The sequence below is a fragment of the Mixophyes fleayi genome, chromosome 7, assembly GCF_038048845.1.
Source record: "Mixophyes fleayi isolate aMixFle1 chromosome 7, aMixFle1.hap1, whole genome shotgun sequence".
Lineage (NCBI taxonomy): Eukaryota > Metazoa > Chordata > Amphibia > Anura > Limnodynastidae > Mixophyes > Mixophyes fleayi.
Window position 1 is genome coordinate 100,834,662 of NC_134408.1, and position 12,738 is coordinate 100,847,399.

The window sequence follows — 12,738 nt, forward strand, 5'->3', positions numbered from 1 at the left end:
CCCCCCTTTAAGGAGTGGATTTCAGATGCTCCATACAAGCTTCCTTCAGGCTTTTCTCTTCTTCTTTTTATAGGATCTCCTTGGAGAGACAATTGGGCTCTTCTCCAACGAAGTACAGAAAAGACCCAATTCTTCAAGAGCAAAAGAAGAATTGGCAAGTTCGTCCACTAAGTCTCTAGAATCATCAATAAATACACTCTCAGAGTCTGAGTCCCAGCCTAAAGTCGGAATAGGACTTCTTAATTTATTGCAGGATGGTGATATGCCCATAAAGCCAGACACCAAGGTTGATGTTTGTTATGACTGCAGTGGCATAGCGAAGGTTATTTCCGTCTTGTTATCTTTCTCTCCAGGTGACACAGACCGCCTGATAGAAGACACATTCATAGAGGATTTATGGACAAGTGCAGGAACTGACACACAGGCTGGAATGTGCACAGAGAAACCATTATCAGATGTCTTGACTGTAGATGGAAAGTATTTTCGGCAAACTGCATTTACAAAGTCCATGGTGTTGTAGGTAATAGGATCATCAGAATCAAGAAGGGAGAAAGTCCAAGTCTGTGGCTCCCCTCTGAAAATCATGATAGTAGAACCAACTTGGTTAAATTGGTCAGAGAAATATAATGGAGATTCTTCAAATTGCTTGATACAGAGTTGAAGGACTAAAGAAAACTGTTTGAGGTCTCCATCAAAGTAAACTGGAGGAGGGTCTGAAGATTCAGAAGAGGTTTCTGGACGACCTGGCTATATAGCAGACTCTGGGCGCTCTGGCTGAATAGCCGACTCTGGGAAATCCCTGAATTGGGCAGCAGTCTCTGGAGAGTCCCCAACTGGGACGGCAGAGCAAGAGTTCCCGACTGGGACGGCAGAGCAGGAGTCCCCGACTGGGATGGCAGAGCGGCCAGCACTGTGAGAAGCCTTTGAGCGGACAGCACCGTGAGAAGCCTCTCAGCGGACAAGTCCAGAAGGCTGGACTGGACCGTATTGTGTGGCAGCTCGGGCTGGACCATACTGTGTGGCAACTCGGGCTGAACCGTAGTGTGTGGCAATTGGGGCTGAACCATACTGTGTGGGATCTCGGGCTGAACAGTCAGCAATGTTTCTGGAGCAGACTGGAGGGAAAGGACCCTCTCTGGTACAGACTGGAGGGACAGCGCCCCCTCTGGAGCAGGCTGTAAGGGCAGTGCCCCCTCTGAAGCAAGCAAAAACTCTGGAGTGGAGGCTGGCACCTCAGAACTGGAGGCTGAAACTGGAACCTCAGGACAGGCAGCTGGAACTGGCATCTCAGGACAGGTGGCTGGAACTGGCATCTTAGGAGGAGCGGCTGGAACTGGCACCTCAGGACAGGCTACTGGGACTGGAGGATTATGCCCCATTCCAGGGAGCAGATCAGGTTGTATTGAAGCAACAGGAGGTGAAGTGCAAACAAATCCAGGATCTGGAGAGGAGCACGCTGAAGACTGTTCTATAGGGTGTCATGGTCTGCGGAGTGGACAGTCTTGTAAGTAATGTTCATTATTGGCACAGTAGAGGCATAGTTTGCCAATCCTTCTGCGTCATCGCTCATACTCAGTCAGATGGGGATGCAGGTAGTATGCTCGTTTAGAATCCTTGATGTGATAGACTACCGACACTACCACAGATGCAGCACCATTAATGTCCTTGTGATCAGAAAAAGTTCCTGGAGGATATTCTGCGGTCTGCATGCTTTCTTGAGAAAAACTTGTTGCTCTATTTAAGTTGTAACTGCTCAACACAAAAGCAGGAAGGGTTTTAAGCAGTTCTTGAAGTAAAGTTGATATCTGTATGCTTTAGTAACGGATTTACTGACATGGTCTCCAACAGTCAAACACAGAGTACAATTCGAAAACCATAGGAATCCCAGGACAAAAGCAGAGGGCATGCAATCAGCAGGCCCAGATTGTATGGCAGTTCATCATGTTATGATTCCTAGTGAATTCAGGAAGACACAACAGATGTAGAAAAAACAAGTATTTTCATTAAGGTAGAATATGTCAACAAAGATTCAGTTCATGGAATATGCTGATTTCAGTAACAGAATTAACAGGTATACTCCTATACACAAATATGAACAGGTGTGATGAATGGCAGGAATAGTCCACAGAAGCAGCAGGTTCCAAGTAATGATTCAAATTACTAATACAGTTTAAATGCAGTAGCGAGTAGATTGAATTACTCAATTACCAGGAAGCACAAGGCACCAGGCTAAGGAGGTAAGGATCAGGATTTCAGCTAGTGTCACACGCCGGTCCCATATATAGGTGCCGGCACTGTGACTTGCCTCTGGGAACTGCGATTGAACCTATTCCTGTTTCTAAGATACTACCTTTGCACAGATGTTCCTGATTGCGTTGCTTGGACCTCCTTTCGATTCTCATTGATTCTGGAGTATTACTTAAACTACCCATGGTCCTTGGCTCATTATCTGTTCTTCGTGTTACTCAGTCTGCCTTGGTCCTGGCTGCCACTATTGAACCTCTCGTTGTTGTTACCTGTTTGCTTGACTTCTGCATCTACAACCATTGTACCTGGTACTTGTAGTTCCACGCTGTCTGCTGAACCTCTCGCTGCTGATACCTGCTTGCTGGACTTCTGTATCTACAACCGTTGTACCTGGTACCTGCAGTTCTACGCTGTCCTGCTGAACCTCTCGCTGCTGTTACCTGTTGCTGGACTACAATCTACCATCATCGTACCTGATACCTGTAGTTCCACGCTGGTCTGCTGAACTCCTCGGTTGCTATCAAGCTTCATGTTGAACATTCACTGTGAGTTGATTGCTGCACCTGTGGTTAAGCCTGCACACCTGCTGTTGTATTTTCAATGCTGAGTTCTATTGAGACTTTCCTTATGTTTAAACTACCCGCTGAATTACTATGGCCTGCAGCTAGTTCTATGGTTCAAGTTCCTGCTTTTGCCCGGCTGATCTAACAGTGCTGCTTTTCTTCATTCATATGTTTATTGGAAGACATCAGTTATCTGCAGTCCTATACTCGGCTAGGATACTCCTCGTTCTTGCTACTTCTAGGTAATGAACTGTTTGAAGTTTCTTCTGTTCAACTATATCTCTGGGACTGTTATTAGTAGAACATCAGTTCAACGATTATTGCTCTTCTATTCTGAGAATTATTGTGATACCTGTAACCCACCTGCTATGTAGAATCATCTTTATCTTCGGATCAACAGTTCTACATTCTCATTCTCTCGGAACTGTTGTTGACCAGTGATTTACATCAATCTGCCGTGTGTTACATTATTGGATCCACGCATTCTCCATTTGTCATCCTATGTTTGAACTATTATTTACTCATCCCATGCAGTTGTCAAGAGTTACCAATTATGAAGTGGCATAACGTCATTTGCATCTTGCCTGTGTCCTAATTGCTGTGTATTTAATATCTGCCGTTATATATATATATTCTTCCATTACTACCATCTCCAGTGTTTTATTACTACTATTGCTGAAGCCTGTGAATCCTGAACTCTTTACTCTATGTCTCCTCATCCACCGTGTCATTGTGTGTTGCCTCCACTATCCTCTGTCAGTCCTTGCCTGGGAGACCGCGACCTGCGGAATAGGAGCAGCGGAGTCCATATCCCCTTGTGGGGATCCCTGGTGAATACCTCCTATACGTTAGACTCTGCACTCCTGGGCAAGTCCTATATGACAGAGGCTAGGGATCTACAAAACCACTCAGAGTCGTGACAGTTAGCCAGAGGCACAAGGCAGTCCAGGGAAGCAGACGGACTAGTTGAGTCCAGTGACCAGGCAGAGGTCAGAGCAACAAGCGTACAGCAGAATCCAGTAGCCAGGCAGAGGTCAGGATCACAAGCGAACAAGCATAATTCAGTAATCAGGCAGAGATCAGGGCAACACGCAAACAAGTAGGGTCCGGTAATCAGTCAGAGAGTCACAACAAGAGATCAGACAGCAGTAAAGCAAACCGGAACAGGTTATAAACAGGAGACAAGCAGCAGCCAGGTACAGAACTGGACAATGTATGCACTGCACAGAACACAGGCTGAGTCAGGTATGTGAAGCCATGAAACAGGTGCTGGTACTAATTAGGTACAGTCACACTTGCGGTATTAAACCGGCAATGCGAGTGGGTCCTGCGACTATATAGCCACTGGACACACTGCAAGAAAATAGTGTAAAGATAAATAAACACATTTGAAAAACACAGCATTACCCCATTCCCACTCATATTAACCCTAATGCTGTCAGCCTAGCGCTGACCGAAAAAAATCAGGGGGATAACAGCGTGGGGTCTCCCTGAGTCTCTTTCAACAAGCCCTGGGCTTAGCGAGGCAGGGCTGGTGGCAGGGGAACCCGCAGCAGGGGGTAGGTGAGGGTCAGATAAAGGTCATGCAGGTTAGTGGTAGGGTTAACATATATGTAATTTAAAAAAAATTGCACAAAAAGCTCTAACAGCCTATCATTAGAAGTTACCTTCCATGCCCTCCCTTATATCATAAAGTTGGAGTAAGTAGTTAATGCGATAATATTTCAAGTAAGGATAGTATATCAGCAATTATTGTCACAATGACCCATCAGTCCAAGATCTATGTTCTGGGAAGGGGGGGGGGGTGTCAATGTGTTAAGTGGCTACATAGTTATTTTAATAAAGTTATAAGGTTTTGTGGTTTACAAGATGTTGTTCAATGGGCAACTTAGGTCAGTAAGGCTGAGCTATATTTTGATCAAATACATGTTTATTTATTATGTGATGTGTTTATGATGTGTTGTGCTAATTGTGCTAAATGTGTTCAATTGCTATTGCAAATAATACACGAGAGAGTGGGCACCCTTGACAGGTACCCCTTTCAAGACTAAACGGGGCTGAAGTATATCCACCTACGCTCACTATCGCCTTTGGATTGAGATACAGTATTCGGATCCATTGAATAAATGTAGGTCCAAAACCCAACCTTCTTAGTACCTCCCAGAGATAAATCCATTCTACCCAGTTGAAAGCCTTGATGGCATCCAGAGATGCCACCATAGCCCCCGGTTCGGAGACATAAGCCACCTGCAAATGCATATACAAGCAACGCAGGTTAGAGGTTCTACCCAGCATGAAACCCGTCTGGTCTGGATGAATGACCTGACTTATGACAGCATTAAGCCGGATGGGCAGAATTTTAGCAAGTACCTTAACATCCGACCCCAACAATGAGATAGGGCTATAGGTCCTTGCCAGGTTTTGGTAAGACTACAATTAATGCTTCAGACATTGAAGAGGAAATGGTATTAGATTTCAGTAATCTATTATAGAGAGTTAGAAGTTGAGGGACAAAAAAGCTTTTACATTTTTTATACAATTCAATCAGAATACCATCCACTCCCGGGCCCTGTGATTGGGAAAGGAGGTGATTGCCAACTCCATCTCTTCTGCAGTGAGAGGGACATCCAGGAGGGCAACAGCCTCATTAGACAGCATAGGAAGGTGGATGGAGCTGAGATATGTATTAAGTTGTACCTCTATATAAGATACCTTGGATTCATAAAGCGCACTATAGTAATTTAGAAAGGTGTTAGCAATACCCGTTCCCGTAAAATGTTTTACATGGTTGTGATCAAAGATAGTCATGACTGCCTTATTTACTCCCTCCTAGCGAGCCAGGCAAGCCATATAACTACTACCCATGTCTGCTCAAGTGTATTGGGAATGTCTAGTAAATCGAAATAGACTACAGCGAGAAGCACAATAATAAAGTATGTGTGCAACAGAAGTAAGCGCTACACAATAGTTCTCTTCCTTATGACCCACAAATATATACTAATTAAGATCTGCATGGGTACCTTAGTGGTTAGCACTTCTGGCTCACAACACTTTTGGCAGGAGTTCAAATACCAAGCATGGCTGTAGTGTCCTTATTCATTAATGTAAAGAACACAAGGAATTTGACCAAACCGGCCTATGTTTTGCTTTTGCAAGGGCTAGTATTAGGATAGTATTTAGCTAATACAATTGAAAAAAAATATTTTTTTTGAGTGAAGTGTATTAAGATGTATGTTATGCGTATTTAGTTGTGAGTGTTTTAAACAAACGATGCTTTCTGAACAGTTTAATGTTGTTATTCAGCGCTGCTCTAGCTGCTTTGGACTTAAACATGACCCTGAGCTTCCTTAAATTTAAGCAAGAAGTTAAGATAAATTCTGAGCATTTCTTCTTAACTATCCGACAGATCCGGAGCTAAACGCCTACTCCTAAGACAGTACGGATCTCCGCCCATTCCCAACCCTTTTATCTTAAGTGTTTGGAGAACTTCTTAAGTGCAGTTAAGAAGGATTTTTATCATAGGTTAAGAAATTCTTAGCTTACGCAATGGATTTTTTTTCTTGACTCCCTTTTCTGGGCATGCGCAGAGAAGATTTTCGTATTATCTGCACAAACCGGCAGATAAGATCAGTAAAGAATCAGGCCCATGGACACTAACTGAAATGATTATCAATAGGTGGGCTGTGACTCTGTTTCATTCAGTATGCATTTCTAACATTTATAAAGAATTATTCTGTTGGATATCTTTTGCTCCTGATGAAGTCTTGGGGTTACAAGACGAAACGCGTTGAGCGGTATCCAGCGTTATTTCTATTACCTCATGTGAGTGCTTTTATTACTTTTTATTAAAAAAAATTGTGCATACACATTAAATTATCTTCTTTTTTCAATCTTATGCATCTTCGCCACTTGTATGAGGCTGGGATTGTGAAGTCATTGATGTTGCATATGTCTTAAGTACCTAGACATGAGATCTACATGATTTTTGGTACGCAGATTTTTATTACACTTTTGATGCACTCATTTGGGTGTCCTGTATATGATAATCTGAGATAACAATCTCAGACACTCCATAGGATTGTGGGGTATTTAGTGAACGGCCCTTACCAATTACATTTCAGTGTTACACTATGTTTGCTCTTTCCATATTGTATGACTGATTGGTGGAGATTTGGAGGACTACAAGTACAGCAGAGACTGCTACATTTTTTCCTGGAGACCCATTGCTGCTTACCTTACGGTACGCATACTATTACGCATTTCCACCTTGTATATTTGATATTCCACTTAGAGGCGCCCTGCCTGTTCTTGTATTACAGCATTGCATCCGTCCGGACTAACCATCTGGTTTCAGGCTACTGAGGCTGCCACTCTCACAAGAGTAAAGTGATTTTCATGGATTTTATATGTGGGACTGATATTATATTACTTTGATTTAAAGTTGTCACGCTGTGGTGATTAGCGCCAGATATATCTTTTATTTTGAAAAAAATAAATAAAAAAAAATAAAATATATATATATATATATATATATATATATATATACTCTATATGGACAAAAGTATTCAGATGCTTGACCCTTACACCAACAGGGACTGTAATGACATTGTATTGAAATACATATACTTTAACATGGAGTAGAATCCCTTTTGCTGCTATAACAGCTTCCACTCTTCTTGGAAGGCTTTCAACAAGATGTTGGTGTGTTTCTGTGGAAATTTGTGCCCATTCATTCTGTACAGCATCTATGAGGTCAGGCCCTGATGTTGGATCTCCATTTCAGTTCATACCAAATGTGTTTGTGAGGTTGAGGTCAAGGCTCTGTGCGGACCAGTCAAGTTCTTCCACACCGAACTCTTAAAACAATGTCTTTGTAGTCATTGCTTTGTGCACTGGGCAGTCATGTTGGAATAGAAAAGGGCCTTCCGCAAACTGTTGCCACATGTTGGAAGCATAGCATTGTCCAAAATGAAGAATGCTGAAGTATTAAAATTGCTCGCCACTGGAGATTAGAGGTCTAGTCCAAACCCTGAAAAACAGCCTCATACCATTTTCCCTCCTCCACCAAACTTCACAGTTGTCATAATGCAGTCAGGCAGATAACGTTCTCCCAGCATCCACCAAACCCATACTCGCCCATCTGACTGCCAAACAGAGAAGCGTGACTCGTCACTCCACAGAACACCTTTTCACTGCTCCACAGTCCAGTGTCAGTGTGCATTACACCACTCCATCCGACACTTGACATTGGTCTTGGTGATGTGAGGTTTGCATGCAGCTGCTCGGCCATGTAAACCCATTTCATTAAGCTCCCGCTGCACAGTTTTTGTGCTTACATTAATGCCAGTGGAAGTTCTGGGCTCTTCAGCTATGGAATCAGCTGAACATTGGCTAATTTTGCGCACCATGCACCTTAACAGTCGTTGACCCCTCTCTATGATTTTACGTGGTCATCCATTTCGTGGCTGAGTTGCTGTTGTTCCTAAACGCTTTCACTTTCCAATAATATTACTTACAGTTGACCGTGGAATATCCAGCAGGGATGAAGTTTCACAAACCGACTTATTGCAAAGGTGGCATCCTATCACACCACCACGCTTGTCACTGAGCTCTTCAGAATGACCCATTTTGTATCACAAATGCTTGCAAATGGAGACTGCATGGCTAGGTGCTTGATTTTATACACCTCTGGCAACGGGTCTGATTAAAACACCTCAATTCAATAATTAACAGGTGTGGTCAAATACTTTTGTCCATATAGTGTGTGTGTTTGCCACAGACTGTTAAAGGAGAGGGGTATATGTACTAAACTGCAGGTTTGAAAAAGTGGAGTAGTTGCCCTTTGCAACCAATCAGATTCTAGCTGTCATTTTGTAGGATTTACTAAATAAATGATAACTAGAATCTGATTAGTTGCTATAGGCACCGTTTTCACTTTTCAAACACGCAGTTTAGTAAATATACCCAAAGAGTTTCCCTGGGAGTCGAAAGGCTCGGGCTACAAACAGGGTTAAATTTTCCCACTCGTCCACACACAGAGCACAGGAACTCAGGTGGAGCATCTGGGTGTGATCAAATAAGGGTTCAGCTAGATAGTGCTTGGGAGAAAGCATAAATAGCTGATTTGCTGTGTTGTGGGCGGGGTAACTGATGCTGAGCAAGTCAGCCAGTGGCTATAAAGCTGTGGCTATATTTTTTTATTTAATCTCCTTTAATATTGATGTAACAAGCCCTAATATTTATATTGCTAGTCCAGGAATGTAGCTTGCTTATAATAATGCATTTTATGTGTGTTATTATTGTGTGTTTTTTAATTGATAGCATTTAGTTTGTAACACTACATAAGTATATATTTATAATAATGTCTGTTTTTCTTTGCCTAATTATTGTTACTGTTGGAAAATTTGAGCCTTTTCATACTGTTAAGTTTTTTAAACTGTTGGTTACCTGTTGACATACTGTCTATGTGCTTATATACACATATGGATTACTTTCAGTCCGTGGTTAATCAAGGTATAGCTTTTATTTTATGGTTGTTTTATTTTATGGTAGTATTGTTTTATGCTATATATACTTCAGGAGAACTTCTATTTTAGTTTCAGATCTGTCTATCTTGGTAACCACGACAGCAGCACTACTAACCGTGAGTGGGTTGCGCTTCCGGAGAACATGAATAGGTACTTTTTGTGATTGGTAGTTCTGGATCATGTGACCATCGGATAGACCATTGGCGGTTTCCGATCATGTGACCGGTGCAGGTCGCTATTTAAAGTACCCTGCTATGCACTCCAGCTATGCCTCTGATGAAACGGCTTGTTAAGAGCCGAGAAACACGTCAGGCTGCTAGTGATCTCTGTTGGTGTGAATCACTGTCTCCGTTAACCCCGGGGTTAACTGAGACAGTCAATCTGCATGCTATCGGATCAACTGAGGGACGGATATTCAACACATACAAATGGATAAGTACCATCTCTTTTGATTGGAAAGTGTTCTCTCGTATACACCCTGTTTTTCTTTTGATACTAAAGATCGGATGCACATGCAGCTGTGCTGTTTGGGTGTTACAGCCGCTGTTCGATATTTATTGATTGCTCTAAGCTCATCATCCCAATGGAATCACAATACTCCTACGAATTTTGGAAATTTCTTTAAAGTGGTTCTTGATTGTCTACTTATAAACGTATGGAGCTGGACTGTGTAATTGTGATATATATCGATATATGGTTTGCTATATTCCACCAACTCAGATTTACTCATTTTGTATTTGTGACAATTTTTTTTGTTTAAGTGTTTATTGTATTAAATGATTTTATTAAATATACATTGTTGCTTTAAAGCTTAGCAGTCCCTCTTTTGTTTTCTCTTGGCTATAAAGCTGGACTATGGTAGTTGATGGTGTCTACTGGTGTCATCCTGATGGAAGTATGCTGCTGGTTATTGTGAAGGAAGGAATAAAAGTCACCTAAAGGGGGCCGGTTTCGCTATATATATATATATATATATATATATATATATATATATATATTTACATACACACACACACACAAACCATATATACCTGCACACATATATACATACACACAGTATATAGTCTATACATAATGGAGGAAGGTTCACTTTTTTTGTTTTCATTTTCATCATTAAGCGTCATAGGTGGCTTTATTTTGCTTGTACAATTACTGTTTGCATGAACATTTTAGATTCAAAGTACTGATTACTTTAGGGATTATGCTAAAGATACTTCATGCATTGATGTTAGTATATATTTTTTATAATTAAAACCGATGTAATACTTGACTCATTTTGGTAATATGGGGATGAGTGAGATATATAGCCATCTCTAAATTTTTCTTTTTATCTGGAGACTGAAATTGCTAGATTTTACTTTGCGATTTTCGGTCACATTTGTGTCTCATCTTTTAATTTCAAAATTCAAAAACACTGCCCTATAGCAATTTTTTTTTTAGATTTTTCTAATTAGCTATGTTAAGTAAAAAGTTATATTTTTACTCGAATTGTTCTGTGTAAAACATAAATAAAAATAACAAACAAACAATGACTTTACAAATGATTTTAGGAAACATTTAGTGAGTTCAAGATGATACAATGTGATGTGAATATACAAAATAAAATAATAACTAAAAGAAACAACTGAAAGTATAGACATATTGTAATCCATACAAAAATAATGTTCAACTGATTTGGTCAAGCGGCTCTTTGATAGTTTGCGGAGTTTCCCCATTGAGTAATGAAACTTTGTCTCTTGGTTCTGTGCGTAAAAATTCTGAAAGAAATTGACATTGAGAACAATCTGCCATCAATAAAACAGTAGTTGTTCTAAAACTATTTACAAAGTTGCCTACTTAGCTAAAGGTAAAGGATTAAATAATTATTTTAACAATACAATTTTTAATGAAAGAAATCTGGTCTGAATTAATTAGCAATTGGTGTTAAAGGTGTTTTAATGCTATTTATTAATTAGACCAGGTTACTTTGGCTGGAGAATAAGTGTGTAAAACCATAGCTATTCATTGTGCACTAGGTGAAAGGAGTCATTTTTAAAATAAGGTTTTTATTGTCTTGTTATGTTTCTTGTTGATATCACTGCTCTCATTGCCAGTTTTAATCAGCTTAAAAAACAAAACCCTTTCGTTTGTTATATAAAACATTGAAGATTATATTTATACACTTTAAATGTAGAATTTCAAAGCATTTTACACAGAATAGGAGCCACAATATTTACCTATTGCTATATTTTCTTTTGTTTCCTCTTCAGTGGTTTGTTCTTGTTGTGGTATTCCAAAAGCAATGTTCTTTTCCTGAAATAATAATAAAATAGCTAGTATTACTATTGGAATGATCTTTTTAAGTAAACCACTGGATTAAACTGTTATTAACGGGTACAAAACACATATAAATAGGGATGACACTAGAAGCTATTGTTTATAGAGTTAGCATAGCCGTTTCATTTGCATTGAGCTAACATTGCATTTTCTTTAAATATATTTTCTGTTTTATTTTTTTTGTTTTTGTTTTTTTGAGTGGGAAAATGCATTAGGAATGCTTAAAATAATGTATTTAATAATAGCAAAAACACAGGTGTCTGGCGTGAATTTACTGGTGTTAATAAACGCAAGTAGAATGCCAGTGGACATGTGGCCTTAAAGAGGTAGGAAATGGCTGCCCACATCACAACATTTTTAACCGGCGACAAAAAAAAAACCTCTTTGTTAATGAAAACACTGAAGATAATGTTTAATTATTGTGAGATACATGTCTACACAATTTAATTGAAGAATTGCAAATGTGATACAGTGGCGGGACTTCTGCCTTTGCAGGGGATATGACTACAATGGGGCCCCCCCTACTCCAAAACTCCAGCTCCACCAAGAGTTCCCTGCTATGTAAATCCATGCATGCTCTGAAGAGGCCACGGTTCTGCTAATTTGAGAGCAGAACAGGGGCAGAGGGGAGGATAGAGTTGCATCGGTGGGCCCTAACCCAAATATTGCGCTATTCAGTCCTTTATTCGAGCTTGATGCTATGGGTCACATCCTATCCTGGGGTGCCCTCTTCAGCATGTGAAGTCACGGTACTCTCCAGACCCCAAGCCACATCGTAATAATAATTATGCTAAATGACACTATACATCTGATAATACCAAAAGTCACTTTGACTGTCAAAACATATAGTAAACATTTTCTGCAAGGAAAATATGGCTGGAAATGATGTCAGGTGAAAGTATAAAAGACAAACAGTAAAATAGATAGATGTAACAAGTAATTATGTAGATGTTACATATAGGTATGATGATGATATTAATAATAACCTGCCTAATTGTTACAACTATAAAAATGTAATCATTAATATATTGATGTAAACATTAATACTTCGTCATTTTAACTTTCATTATGATTCCAGCTGAATT

The 12,738-nt window shown here is 40.2% G+C and overlaps 1 protein-coding gene across 1 annotated transcript in view; it reads right to left on the reverse strand.

Moving 5' to 3' along the window:
- Positions 1-10,878: 10,878 nt before the first annotated feature.
- Positions 10,879-12,738, reverse strand: part of MDH1B (malate dehydrogenase 1B) — a 31,068-nt gene continuing 29,208 nt past the window's right edge. The window contains exons 9-10 of the mRNA XM_075180217.1: positions 11,554-11,629; positions 10,879-11,094 (exon numbers count right to left, since the gene is read on the reverse strand). Coding sequence (XP_075036318.1) covers positions 11,003-11,094; positions 11,554-11,629 — 168 coding nt within the window. The 3' untranslated portion in view covers positions 10,879-11,002. The remainder of the gene's footprint in view (positions 11,095-11,553; positions 11,630-12,738) is intronic.